General features: G+C 47.2%; 1 protein-coding gene across 2 annotated transcripts in view; it reads right to left on the reverse strand.

The window, feature by feature from the left end:
• Positions 1 to 13,730, reverse strand: part of LOC309560030 (relaxin receptor 1-like) — a 269,217-nt gene that overhangs the window by 140,843 nt on the left and 114,644 nt on the right. For both annotated transcript variants that reach the window (XM_082263532.1, XM_082263531.1), the window contains exon 2: positions 4,350 to 4,496. In XM_082263532.1, coding sequence (XP_082119658.1) covers positions 4,350 to 4,496 — 147 coding nt within the window. The remainder of the gene's footprint in view (positions 1 to 4,349; positions 4,497 to 13,730) is intronic.

The following is a 13,730-nucleotide window of genomic DNA, read 5'->3' on the forward strand; positions in this document are numbered from 1 at the left end:
GAAAATAAATCGATCTCCAGACCAGGGAATCGGCCATGTGAGACAGACGCGTCTAAAGTGCATTAGCTACCGAGGACTCCGCTTGTGTATTTTATATTCATGGAGTGCAAGGAAACCTAAAAATACATTTTGTATCATCGGTATAAAATAAAATCGCTTACATAAGATGTTCATAGGAGCCCATAGGAGAAGATACAGAGCATCCGGAAAGTATTCACAGCGCTTCACTTCTTCCACATTTTATATTACAGCCTTATTCCAAAATTGATTAAATTCATTATTTTCCTCAAAATTCTACAAACAATCCCCCATAATGACAACGTGAGAGGAGTTTGTATGAAATCTTTGCAAATTGATTAAAAAAAAAAAAAAAATAAAGAATCCCATGTACATAAGTATTCACACCCTTTGCTCAATACTTTGGTGAAGCTCCTTTGGCACCAATTCCAGCCTCCAGTATTTCTGAGTATGATGCTACAAGCTTGGCACTCCTATTTTTGGACAGTTTCTCCCATTCTTCTTTGCAGGACCTCTCAAGCTCCATCAGGTTGGATGGGGGAGGGTCGGTGCACAGCCATTTTCAGGTCTCTCCAGAGATGTTCAATCGGGTTCAAGTCTGGGCTCTGGCTGGGCCACTCAAGGACATTCACAGAGTTGTCCCGTAGCCACTCCTTTGTTATCTTGGCTGTGTGCTTAGGGTCGTTGTCCTGTTGGAAGATGAACCTTCACCCCAGTCTGAGGTCCAGAGCACTCTGGAGAAGGTTTTCATCAAGGATGTCTCTGTACATTGCTGCATTCTTCTTTCCCTCAATCCTGACTAGTCTCCCAGTTCCTGCCATTGAAAAAACATCCCCACAGAATGATGATGCCACCACCATGCTTCACTGTAGGGTTGGTATTGGGCAGGTGATGAGCAGTGCATGTCAGAGCACAAACCAAGCCATGAAGTCCAAGGAATTGTCTGTAAACTTCGGAGACAATGTTGTATGGAGACAGAGATCGGGGGAAGGGTACAGAAACCTTTCTGCAGCATTAAAGTTCCCAATGAGCACAGTGGCCTCCATCATCTGTAAATGGAAGACGTTTGGAACCATTAGGAGTCTTCGTAGAGTGGTGCCACCCGGCCAAACTGAGAGATCGGGGGAGAAGAACCTTAGTCAGGGAGGTGACCAAGAACCCGATGGTCACTCTGACAGAGCTCCAGCATTTCTCTGTGGAGAGAGGAGAACCTTCCAGAAGAACAACCATCTCTGCAGCACTCCACCAATCAGGCCTGTATAGGTGTGGCCAGAAGGAAGCCACTCCTCAGTAAAAGGCACATGACAGCCCACCTGAAGTTTTCCAAAAAGCACCTGAAGGACTCTCAGACCACGAGAAACAAAATTCTCTGCTCTGATGAAACAAAGATTGAACTCTTTGGCCTGAATGGCAAGCGTCATGTCTGGAGGAAACCAGGGACTGATCATCACCTGGCCAATACCATCCCTACTGTGAAGCATGGTGGTGGCATCATCATGCTGTGGGGATGTTTTTTCAGCGGCAGGAACTGGGAGACTAGTCAGGATGGAGGGAAAGATGAATGCAGTGATGTACAGAGAGATCCTTAATGAAAACCTTCTCTCTGGACCTCAGACTGGGGTGAAGGTTCATCTCCCAACAGTACAACGACCCTAAGCACACAGCCAAGATAACAAAGGAGTGGCTACGGGACAACTCTGTGAATGTCCTTGAGTGGCTCAGCCAGAGCCCAGACTTGAACCCGATTGACCATCTTTGGAGAGATCTGAAAATGGCTGTGCACCGACCCTCCCCCATCCAACCTGATGGAGCTTGAGAGGTCCTGCAAAGAAGAATGGGAGAAACTGCCCAAAAATAGGAGTGCCAAGCTTGTAGCATCATACTCAGAAATACTGGAGGCTGGAATTGGTGCCAAAGGAGCTTCACCAAAGTATTGAGCAAAGGGTGTGAATACTTATGTACATGGGATTCTTTCATTTTTTTTTTTTTTTTTAAATTTGCAAAGATTTCAAACAAACTTCTTTCACGTTGTCATTATGGGGGATGGTTTGTAGAATTTTGAGGAAAATAATGAATTTAATTAATTTTGGAATAAGGCTGTAACATAGCAAAATGTGGAAAAAGTGAAGCGCTGTGAATACTTTCTGGATGAGCTCATATAAGCCAAGGCCCTTTTTTGGGCAGGCTGGGAATGGAATCTTTGGCATAATCCATGAATGATGATGTGTTTTGTGCTGTTGTGGAACTACAAGTCCCATCATGCCTCCGCCTTTGGGAGACAATGCTTGTAACTTCAGGCCCTGCAATGCATCATGGGACTTGTAGTTCAGCAACAGCTGGAGGGACACAGGTTGAGCACCCAGTTTTGTTTCAAGCAGAAGCAGAGCACAACAATTAAAGTGGATCTTCATGGCATCTGAGCACCACAAACCAAAAATGCTATTTTATTTATTTTTAATATTCAAAGTGAACTCTCCGATCCATCCATCCATGTCTCCATGCTTTATTTTTTTGGGAAATCGCTTAAAAAAAAAAAAAAAAAACACTCCCTAGCATTTCTGGTTGTAGCCATCTTGAGTAAGGGCAAATGATTCATGCAGAATCCATCTGCCCTTAGCTCAGGTATACACGCAGTGCTGTTAGCTGAGAAAGTCCCTCCTCCTCTCCTGGGATGTATGACACCATTTGTCTAGGCAAGAAACCAGGAAGTAACTGAAGAAATGTAAAAAAAAAGTATAAAACAAATAAATATGTCAAGCTTTCTTCTCCATTTACTAATACTAGCAGCATGAGGATTATGGGTAATCAATGTTTATTGGGAGAGTGAAGTGACACTTTTTGGATCACTAAAATTTCTTTTAAAAACTTTGACATTTTGATAAAATAAGCTGGGGGTCCAGGAGGAAGGCAAACTAGGCAGCAATATGTGCTCCCCCCACCCCAGTAATTGCTTGTTTTGTCTCGGCAAGTGTTGGCACCCCAGGGCATGTGATGCCGGCACCTGCTGCCATTGGCTGTAATTGTTAGCTCAGTAGGCTGTAAAGTGCAAACAAGCTGACCGATCCACCTTCCTGACATCACTAAAAGCCCGCCAGAGACTGTGGCTGTCAGGGGGGTACTTTGCGATTCTAAAAGTTACACTGATCTGAGCACTGAAGTGTATTCATTGGGGACTAATCTTAACAGTGGGGTGCATGCATTGGGGACTAATCTGAGGAGTGGAGAGCATTCACTGGAAACTGATCTGAGAACTGAAGTGCATGCATTTGGAACTGATCGGAGGACTGAAGTTCATGCATTGGGGGACTGATCTGTGGATTGAGGTGCATGCATTGGGAACTGATTTAAGGCCTGAAGTGCATGCATTGGGGATTGATCTAAAGAGTGGGAGGCATGCATTAGAGACTAATCTGAGGACTGAAGTGCATTAACTGGGGACTAATCTAAGGATTGGAGTGCATTCATTGAAGACTGATCAGAGTACTGAAGTGCATGCATTGGGCACTGATCTGTGGATTGAAGTGAATGCATTGGGCACTGATCTGAGGACTAAAGTGCATGCATTGGGGACTGATCTGAAGATCAAAATGCATGCATTAGGAACTGATATAAGGATTGAAGTGAATGAAATTGGGACTGATCTGAAGACTGAAGAGCAAGCATTGGGAACTGATCTGAGATCTGAAGTGCATGCATTGGGGACTGATCTGTGGATTGAAGAGCATGCATTGGGTACTAATCTGAAGACTGCAGTGCATGCACAAGGGCTGATCTGAGAACTAAAGTGCATGCATTTGGGACTGTTCTGAGAACTGAAGTGCATGCATTGGGACTGATCTAAGATCTGTGGTGTATGAATTGGGGGTGATCTGAGTATTAGTATCAGGGTAGTATTAGCAAAACAATGGAAAAACATCATCCGAACTGAACTCATTCAAAGTAAAACTTTGTTGAATATAACTTCCTTGTCTTTTTGAACAGTTGAGCTGCCTGTGGATTCTGTCAAGTCAGCAAGTGGCCATACTGTCCACACAGGTTTAGGAGGTATGTCATTACATATGAAACAGATCACAACTGCTGCTATCCAAACTAAACAACACAGCAATCAAAGAAAATCGGTAAAGTTGGTCTTTCTGTACGGTGTGACTACATCAATGTTTTATCATTTAGTGTTTTTGCATTGCAAGCTAAATTCCCTAAAGATTTTAGGACTTATTCGAAGGACCTCCATATTGATTTATGAATTAATCGGAATGTCCTAAAGACGATTCCCATGGTCTACCATACAGCTTCAAAATCCAGATAGTTGAAGTAAACATTTCCAGACTTACCGCAATTATCCTCATCGGCACCATTGGCGCAGTCCTTGTGTCCGTTGCAGTGCAGAAGTTGAGGCAAACACACCGACAGATTGCCACATGGGAACTGACCCAGGGGACAAGTACCACTGTCCAGGTTTGAAGGAATCATTAGAGAATCTGTAAAACAACAAAAGTAGTAGATGAAGATCGGAGTATTTAAAGTATCCAAAGATCTGGAATAATGTGCCAAGTATCAGCCTCTTGCAGTCCACGCACAGCAGAGCTTAGACAAGGAGAGCGAGAGGAAGAAGTGATACAAGGAGACAATCAGTTCACGAGATGTCAAAAAGCATGCCGATAGGCGGAGAGAGCAGAGTGATGGAGAGCTAAGCTCAGGGTCGGGACAAGGGGTGGGCAGGAGGGACCGCTGCCCTGGGCGCTGTGGGGATTTTAGGGGGTTGTGCTAGAATGGGTGATTTGGAGAGAGGGATTTGTACTAAGAGAGTGAATTTGTGTTAGGAAGGGGGATTGGGGGGGGGGGTGAGGAGGAACCGTGCTAGTAGGGATCCTCAGAGAGAGATTTGTGCTTGGAGGGGAAGTTTTGGTGGGGCGGATAAGTGCTGGGAGAGGGGATTTGGAGGGGGACTTAGGCTGGGAGAGGGGATTTTTTCTAGGGGGGAGAGAATTTATTTTCAGAGGGGAAATTTGAGGGATAGAGGAATTGTGCTAGGAGGGGGGAGCTGGGAGGGGGATTTGTACTGAAAGAGGGGAAATTATTTTGGGGGGAGAATTTTTTTTCTGGAATAATGCTCATACATTTTGGGGGGGGGGGGCACGTTTGGCAGCTTCGTCCTGGGTGCTAGATAACTATGTCCCGGTACTGGCTAAGTTAATCACTGTGCTGCTTCTCCTTCACTGTCCAGTCACAACATGGGGGCTTATCGGGACAACTTGTGCTCAGAGATAGTGGGTGGAAGGACTGTGCTCATCAGACCGAGGACATCCATTGGCAGAAAAAGGTACTGCCATGGAAATCTTTGGCATCTTCGTCCTGGGTGCTAGATAACTATGTCCTGGTATTGGCTTAATTTATCACTGTGCTGCTTCTCCTTCACTGTCCAGTCACAACGTGGGGGCTTATACGGGACAACTTGTGCTCAGAGATAGTGGGTGGAATGACTGTGCTTATCAGACCGAGGACATCCATTGGCAGAAAAAGGTACTGCCAAGGAAATCTTTGGCATCTTCGTCCTGGGTGCTAGATAACTATGTCCCGGTATTGGCTAAGTTTATCACTGTGCTGCTTCTCCTTCACTGTCCAGTCACAACATGGAGGCTTATCCGGGACAAGTTGTGCTCAGAGATAGTGGGTGGAAGGACTGTGCTCATCAGACCGAGGACATCCATTGGCAGAAAAAGGTACTGCCAAGGAAATCTTTGGCATCTTCGTCCTGGGTGCTAGATAACTATGTCCCGGTATTGGCTACGTTTATCACTGTGCTGCTTCTCCTTCACTGTCCAGTCACAACATGGAGGCTTATCCGGGACAAGTTGTGCTCAGAGATAGTGGGTGGAAGGACTGTGCTTATCAGACCGAGGAGATCCATTGGCAGAAAAAGGTACTGCCAAGGAAATCTTTGGCATCTTCGTCCTGGGTGCTAGATAACTATGTCCCGGTATTGGCTAAGTTTATCACTGTGCTGCTTCTCCTTCACTGTTCAGTCACAACGTGGGGGCTTATCCGGGACAACTTGTGCTCAGAGATAGTGAGTGGAATGACTGTGCTTATCAGACCGAGGACATCCATTGGCAGAAAAAGGTACTGCCAAGGAAATCTTTGTAGCAAAAGTCAGTTTCGTTGCTTTATCTTTTTAATTGACTATTCATTTTTTGTTTGTATTTTTGACTGAAGACAATCTACAATAATTTGTGAGCAAACCTCATGGTTGACCAATGTTCGGGAACAAATAGTATCAAACAAGACTGTTGAGTGTATTGTTTATGGCTTGTTTATACATGAATATATTTCAGTCTACTGAATACATAAATACGCATTAGGATCAAGACCAAGACTGCAGTGGAGCATAATGAGATCCATGATGGCAGCTTGCAGCGCAAGCCATATTACGTGGAACATCTTTATGACCCGTTTCCTCAGTTTTACGATGCATCTGTTCCTACTAATGCATTAATGTCAATATTTATTTAATGTTTCAATAACTAGCTGGATTTTAGGGAGATGAAAGCAATTCCCATGGAAATGTTGCAGAACATTGTGTAAGGATCATGTGTTTATAATGGGAGAACAAAATATGATAGAAAAAAGGGAGAAGACCTCCCCCCGCGCCACATCCGAATATTCTCCTAGTCCCTACAAAAAGGTGCAGGAACCTGTCCTGCTGATAATGGACTTTACTGGCACCCACCTGAGACAGAATGCAAATTGTTTAAAAATATCAATCTTTATTTACAAGACTCTTAAAAAACGCCATTGAATTAGTAAGCTATTTTAAGATCAATCATGTCCTAATTGTCATATGATACATAAGTCCCAATTTGGACCACTATACAGATACCTCTTTCTTATGGAGTATATACCCAAAACTTAGGAGTGGAGGTGTTTGTATGTTCATCCACTGGTCATCGCATTTCGCTGATTGTGTAGCTTCCTCAGGACCAACTTAACCCCCTAGCGCCAACGGAACGCAAATATGCGGCCTCAGCTTCAGGGGGTTGTACCAGGGTGAGGCCTGCAGCTAGAGGCGTCACCCTGGTACCGTTGTTTAGAGCCGACGGTCGGCCTTCTTGTAATGACTACCGATGCGGCTAAACAGCTAAGGAAAAAGTGCCAGTACACCTGTATTGCAGCCAAACCGCAGCATACCAGTGTGAGCCCAAAGGCTTGTATGCACTTTATAGCAGGCACTGCCACTCCACTGAAAAGTGATTCATGGTCAGGTCACTTTTCAGAGGCAGTGGAGGAGGTAATATCACATTTCCTCCCTGCCTGTATCAGCTTCCTAAATGCCAGTCCCTCCAGTTAATGGTAAGGTTTACTTTGAACGCCACTTAATTTCCATTACTCTCTGTAGGTATTAGATGTGCTCTCACCTTATTGTTTGCACATCTAATACCTAAAGAGAGTTATAGAAATAAGGTGGCGTTCAAAGTGAACTTCTACAATCAAGTGGAGCATCCCTTTCAGAAGACTTGAGGATAATAATATTAAACCCAGAGACTGGTGGACAGCCACCATAGACCGATTAAAATTTCTGCTGAAGCGGCAGAATTTCAATCTATGTGCAGACTGGTGGTATAGAATTCGATCTATCAATTGACTTCAGTACAACCAGCGTGTCTTTTTTTTTGTCAATCACTGCTGGCTGCTATAGCTGCGGGCAGTGCTCACTGTATTCTGATGGTTGGGAAACTTTCACCTCAGAGCACACGCAGAAACACAGCTCTTATTGAAGTTTGGTAAATCAGATGCCAGGCTTCCCTAGCATTACACCTGTGTGGCTGTCTGGGCACAAGCCAGCACAGGCTCCTGGAAACACAGGAGGGTGGCCAGTAAGAAGAGAGCTGGAATCTGACAGTATATCTTATCCCTGCCACTCCTAAACCTGCTCCACTGCAGCACCAGGCCAACGATGCCCTTAGTGTGGTCCTGGGGGGCCGGTGCACCGGCATGTGCTTTTCTCACTACCCGCAATTGACACAGGAGGAGCCTGCAGCCTGGGGAATTTGGTGGTCATGCCCAGGGAGACAGCGGGACATGCGTGTTTAGCCTGCTGCACTCACTGTGACTGTCGGCTACGCTGCTTGCTTGGCTTGCCCAGTGGTCTGTGTACTGGATGTGGGGAAGGTGCAGGCTCTCTGTCTCTGAGAGACTGCTCCATATGATTGCCCAAACAGAGAGAGAGAGAGAGACTGCCCCACAAGGATTGGCCCCGCTGAGAAAGGACCGCACAGAGAGAGACCACTCCATGTTGCGCGCACAGAGAGAGAGAGAGACCGCTCCACATTGCCCGCACAGAGTGACCGCTCCACATTGCCCGCACAGAGAGTGACCACACCACCTTGCCCACACAGAGTGACCACTCTGCGTTGCCCGTACAGAGAGACTGGTCCACAATGCCCGCACAGAGAGAGAGACCGCTCCACATTGCCCACACAGAGAGAGAGAGATTGCTTCACATTTCTTTCACAGAGAAACTGCAATGTGGTGTGATCTCTCTCCCTGAGCAGGCAATGTGGAGCAGTCTCCCTCTGAGCAGGCATTGTGGAGCAGTCTCCCTTACTCTGTGCAGGCAATGTGAAGCGGTCTCCCTCTGTGAAGGCAATGTGGAGCGGTCTCCCTCACCCTGTGCAGGCAATGTGGACCGGTCTCTCTCTTTGTGCAGGCAGTGTGAAGAAGTCTCTTTCTGTGAAGGCAGTGTGAAGCAGTCTCTTTCTGTGAAGGCAGTGTGAAGCAGTCCCTTTTTGTGAAGGCAGTGTAAAGCAGTCTCTCTCTGTGCAGGCAGTGTAAATCGTTCTCTCTCTCTGTGCAGGCAGTGTCAAGCGGTCTCTCCCGCTCTCTGTGCAGGCAGTGTCAAGCAATCTCTCCCGTTCTCTGTGTAGGCAGTGTCAAACGGTCTCTCTCTGGGGCAATGTGGAGCAGTCTCCCCTTCACGCTCTGTGCGGGCAATGTGGTGCAGATGGATGGTGAGCTAATTCAGGGTTTCAATGGGCCACTTGACTGGACTTGCCCCCCCCCCCCAGTCCTAAGGCTGCCAGCCCTGCCCTGAGCAGATCTTCTTTCCCATCACTGGAGGACTCCACAGAGGCCCCAAGTCCCCCCCATTGAGAGCCTCCGGAATGCAGATGGTAAGAGCACTGGTAACACAAAGCAGAGTCCAAAGCAAGCCTCTTCAAGATGTCTTTGCTTTCACAGCCGGCCGGCAGTAACTCTTGATTTATTTCTCTTCGCTTTATTTTTGTATCAATGTGAATAACAGAACCAGCCTTAAGAATCTCAAAGTATTTAGCAAAAATACAATAAATATGTGAAAATTCTGTTAAGAAAAACAGCACACTTGAAAGTATTCACATTTCTTCTCCGACTCTGCACAAGCTAACACTGTACTACACATATATACCACCACAGCCTCGTGAATACAAATCTGTCTGGGGAAAGAATTCCAAATATATAAATCAGTAAAAATAAAAAACACAGTTCAATATTCAGCAAGTCCATAGCATTAAACAGAAAAAGATCTGCTCATCCAAGTTACTAATTAAACTCGAGTCTTCTTATGGGTTCCCCTAACAGGCATCTCTGGTATCTTTTACGTGTTCTGTCAGCAGTCAGCCTTTTCACCCAACAGCAGGTTCCTATAGCAGAGATTCCTGGTCATCGGGCAGCTCACAAAGAGAGAGAGACCTGATCATCAGTCAAATCACATACAGCATATAAAGGCCTATTGACAGCAGAGACCAATAATATGGCCATACTACCAAGTAAGATGTGATCTAAGAAGAGGATTTATCCCACCCAAAGCTCTACAAAGCCTCCAGGCTCCAGGACCCAAAAGAGAACCAATTCGGATATGAGAAAAGAAAAAAGTTTGTTTCTCCTTCGTTCATTGACAGACACAGCTCCTGTCATTCTTGACCCTTGGGTTATGCTGCCCCCTACAGGAGTAGGACACTAGGTAGAAAAAACTTCTGGCTACACCATGGGCAGTCCCAGGGGGTATACTTCCTCACCCAGCTTTAGTCACTCAGTTTTTTGCTGCCTAGTCAGGAGTAAAGACCTGCTGGGATTTTTGGTCCTGGCAAAATTTGTTAGATAGCAAATTTTTTCCTCCTGGATTTTTCCTGTGAGATCTACTATCAACTGCCTGACTGCACGATAGGCTGCATAATCAAGATACAGTAGTCACCCCAGTCTGGCCAGCGAGCGCGCGCAGGCCTCCGCTCCATGCTAGGTCGGCCGCGACATAGCCCCACCAGACAGGGCTGGCCCTATGAGTTAAACGTCTCGCAAGGTCATATACGACCTGGCCTCGGCATGAGTTGCAGTGTTCCTCCTGGCTGACAGGACCCCCCCCCCCCATTTCGATGGAGAGGAGGATGTGTCTGGAGAGGTGCCCACCTGCTTCCTGGTATGGTGAGTAGCTGCCCCCCCTCTACTCCTGGAGGGTTTTGGGGTGGACATGGGCCCCTCCTTGGGACAGTCGGACCCTCGGGTTCCCCTCCTTCCTGCAGGCACCCCCCCTTGAAAAGCCCCTCATCTTGTACCCCCCTCCACATACGCTGGGGATGTATTTTTTTTGGGTGGTGTGGCCTCCTTCATGGGGTGGGGGCAGGGCGCTAATGGCAGTGGAGGAGGGGGGGGGGTCAGGGGTGCGTCACTGGCGGCCGGATAATTGCTTAACCTGTTCAGTCCCCAGGAAGGAAGGCAAAGTGCGTCCAGTGCTTTGTGCGGGTGCAGAAGTTCAGAATGGAGTCCATTAAAACGGTGGTGGCATCCCTACGTACGGGGGATTTTCTTGCCTCTATCGACATTTAGGATGCTTACCTTCACATTCCAATATGTGCCAGTCACCAGCGTTTTCTCCGCTTTGCTGTGGGAGAGGAGCATTCTCAGTTTGTTGCATTACCCTTTGGTCTCGCCTCTGCTCCTCAGGTCTTCACAAAAGTGTTGGCTCCAGTGCTAGCTTTGCTACGCCAACGGGGGATCGCGGTACTGGGCTACTTGGACGATATCCTTCTGCACTGGAGTCTCCATCTGCTCTGGTGGAGAACCTGGGAGGTCCCTACAAAGGGAGATTCTGACCAAATGGAACAAGACTCCGCAGTCTCTAGCAATCAGATCCAGCTGAGTCGGGGAACAAATGAGTCCCCGATATGGTAACTTTGCTCTCCGGCGCTATGGCTGGGAAAATCCTTCCTCCCCTTGTATTGGACACAGATGCCAGCCTGTCCAACTGGGGAGGTGTCCTTGGCAAGCATTCTGCTCAGGGGATTTGGACCCTTGAAGAGTCCAGACTACTGATCGATGTCCAGGAACTCCGAGCGATCAGACGGTGCCTGGATCATTGGATGGATCGTCTTCAAGGAAGCCCTGTGTGTATTCAATCAGACAATGCCACGGCCGTGGCTTATGTCAGTCACCAAGGGGGGCGCAAAAAGTGCTCTGGCGGCTCTGGAGGTAGCCGGCATTCTAACTTAGACAGAACAGTTCATTCCAGCCCTCTCCGCCGTACACATTCCTGAGGCGGAAGATTGGCAAGCGGACTACCTCAATCAGCAGGCCACGAGGAGTGGTTCCTTCATCCTGAGGGGTTTTATCAGTTGGGTCTCCAGTGGGACACTCCCGAGGTGGATCTGTTGGTATCTCGGCTCAACAGAAAGGTGCAGAGATTTGTGGCTCGGTCAAGGGGTCCACTGAATGCCATAGACGTGCTGGCGACCCCGTGGGGTCAGTATCGTCCGATTTACGACTTCCCTAAGATGACCAGGGATTCTGATCATCTTAGTGGCCCTGGACTTGCCTCGCCAGGCATGGTACGCCGATCTGGTATGGCTGGTCGCCGACGTTCCTTAAAAGCTTCCTCACAGGGAGGATCTGCTGTCCCAAGGACCGATCTTCCATCCTGCTTTACAGTCGCTGGCTTTAATGGCTTGGCTGTTAAACGCCAGATGCTAAAGAATAGAGGCTTGTCTGAGTCAGAAATTCCTACGTTGTTAAAAGCTAGGAAATCTACTTCGAGGAAGAACTACCATAGTACGTGGAAGACGTACATTGCGTGACGCGAGTCTTTTGGGGTGCATCCTTGCTCCTTCTCGGTGGCTCGGATCTTAGCCGTGCTTCAACGGGGGGTTGAACAGAAATTGACCTTGAGTACCATCAAGGGCCAGGTATCAGCCTTGGCAGTCTTTTTCCAATGACCTTTCTCCACACACTCCCTGGTGCGTACTTTTCTTTAGGGTTTCCGACATTTGGCTCCTCCCGTGCAGGCTCCATTGCCACCTTTGGATCTTAATTTGGTGCTTTCAGCTCTACAGAAGCCTCCCTTTGAAAATATTTTGGGAGATTCCCCTGCTTATGCTGTCCCAGAAGGTGGCCTTTTTTGGTGGCTATCACCTCTGCGCGCAAGGTGTCAGAACTTGCGGCATTATCCTGTCGTTCACCAAAGATAAGCTGGTGCTTTTCCCCTGTCCATCATTCCTTCCTAAGGTGGTCTCTGACTTTCATTTGAATGAAGACATTTAGTTGCCTTCCCTGTGTCTCAGGCCTAAACATCCAAAGGAAATTGCCTTGCATGCCTTGGATACGGTTTGGTAAATTAGGGAGTACCTGGCAGCTACGAAGTCTTTCAGGAAGTCAGACTCTCTATTTGTGCTCATGGATGGACCTCGCAAAGGGTTGTCCACTTCCTCTGCGACCATTTTCAGATGGATCAGACAGTTCAGTCCAATTCCATCAGGGGTCAGGTTCCTCCTTTCTCTGTCAATGCGCACTCTACTAGGGCGCTTAGTGCCTCCTGGGCCTTCCGTCATCAAGCGTCAGTGCCAGACGGCTATCTGGTTGTCGGTGTACACTTTTACAAAGTTTTATAAAGAAGATGTGTTGGCATCTGCGGATGCTTCTTTTGGCCGCAAGGTTTTGCAGGCTGCTGTTTAAGAGGACCTGATCCTCTTTGAGGGTGTATTGTTTTTTTCAGGAGGGCTTCAGTTGTTTTGATTGAGCCCCTTTTGGCTGGTTGGCTAATGTTCAGCCTTGGGGATTTTTTACCGTTTCCCACCCCTCATGTTTAACACTGCTTTGGGACGTCCCGAAGGTCAAGAATGACCGAAGTTGTGTCCATCAATGAATAAAAGAGAAAATGGGATTTTTGACTTACCGTAAAATCCATTTCTCTGATGTTCATTGACGGACACAGCACCCACCCCTCTGTGGAGTTATAATTCTCCTGACACTGCTTGTAACAAAACTGAGTGGCTGACTATAGTAGGGAGAGGGAGTATAACCCCCCCCCCCGGGACTGCCCATGCGTGTAGCCAGAAGTTTTTTCTGCCTAGTGTACTACTCCTGTAGGGAGTAGCATAACCCAATGGTCAAGAATGACAGGAGCTATGTCCGTCAATGAACATCAGTGAAATGGATTTTACGGTAAGTCAAAAATCCCATTTTCCTCCATACCAGTTCCTAACCCTTGCATGTGTCGGTAAGAAACGTAGATGATAGATATACAATGTAGCAACCCAAATCCTAAAGAATTACCTTAGCTGACTGCTAATATGTTTGCATGCTTTCTCCTACTCCACTACTTACTCTACCAAGAGGTCTATCCTACTGATCCCCCCACTGTAATATTGCTGTGCCACAGAAGCCCAACGTTCTATTTGCCCTGTGGCTTCTAC

The sequence above is a fragment of the Pelophylax lessonae genome (genome assembly GCF_965119305.1).
Source record: "Pelophylax lessonae genome assembly, chromosome: 7".
NCBI lineage: Eukaryota > Metazoa > Chordata > Amphibia > Anura > Ranidae > Pelophylax > Pelophylax lessonae.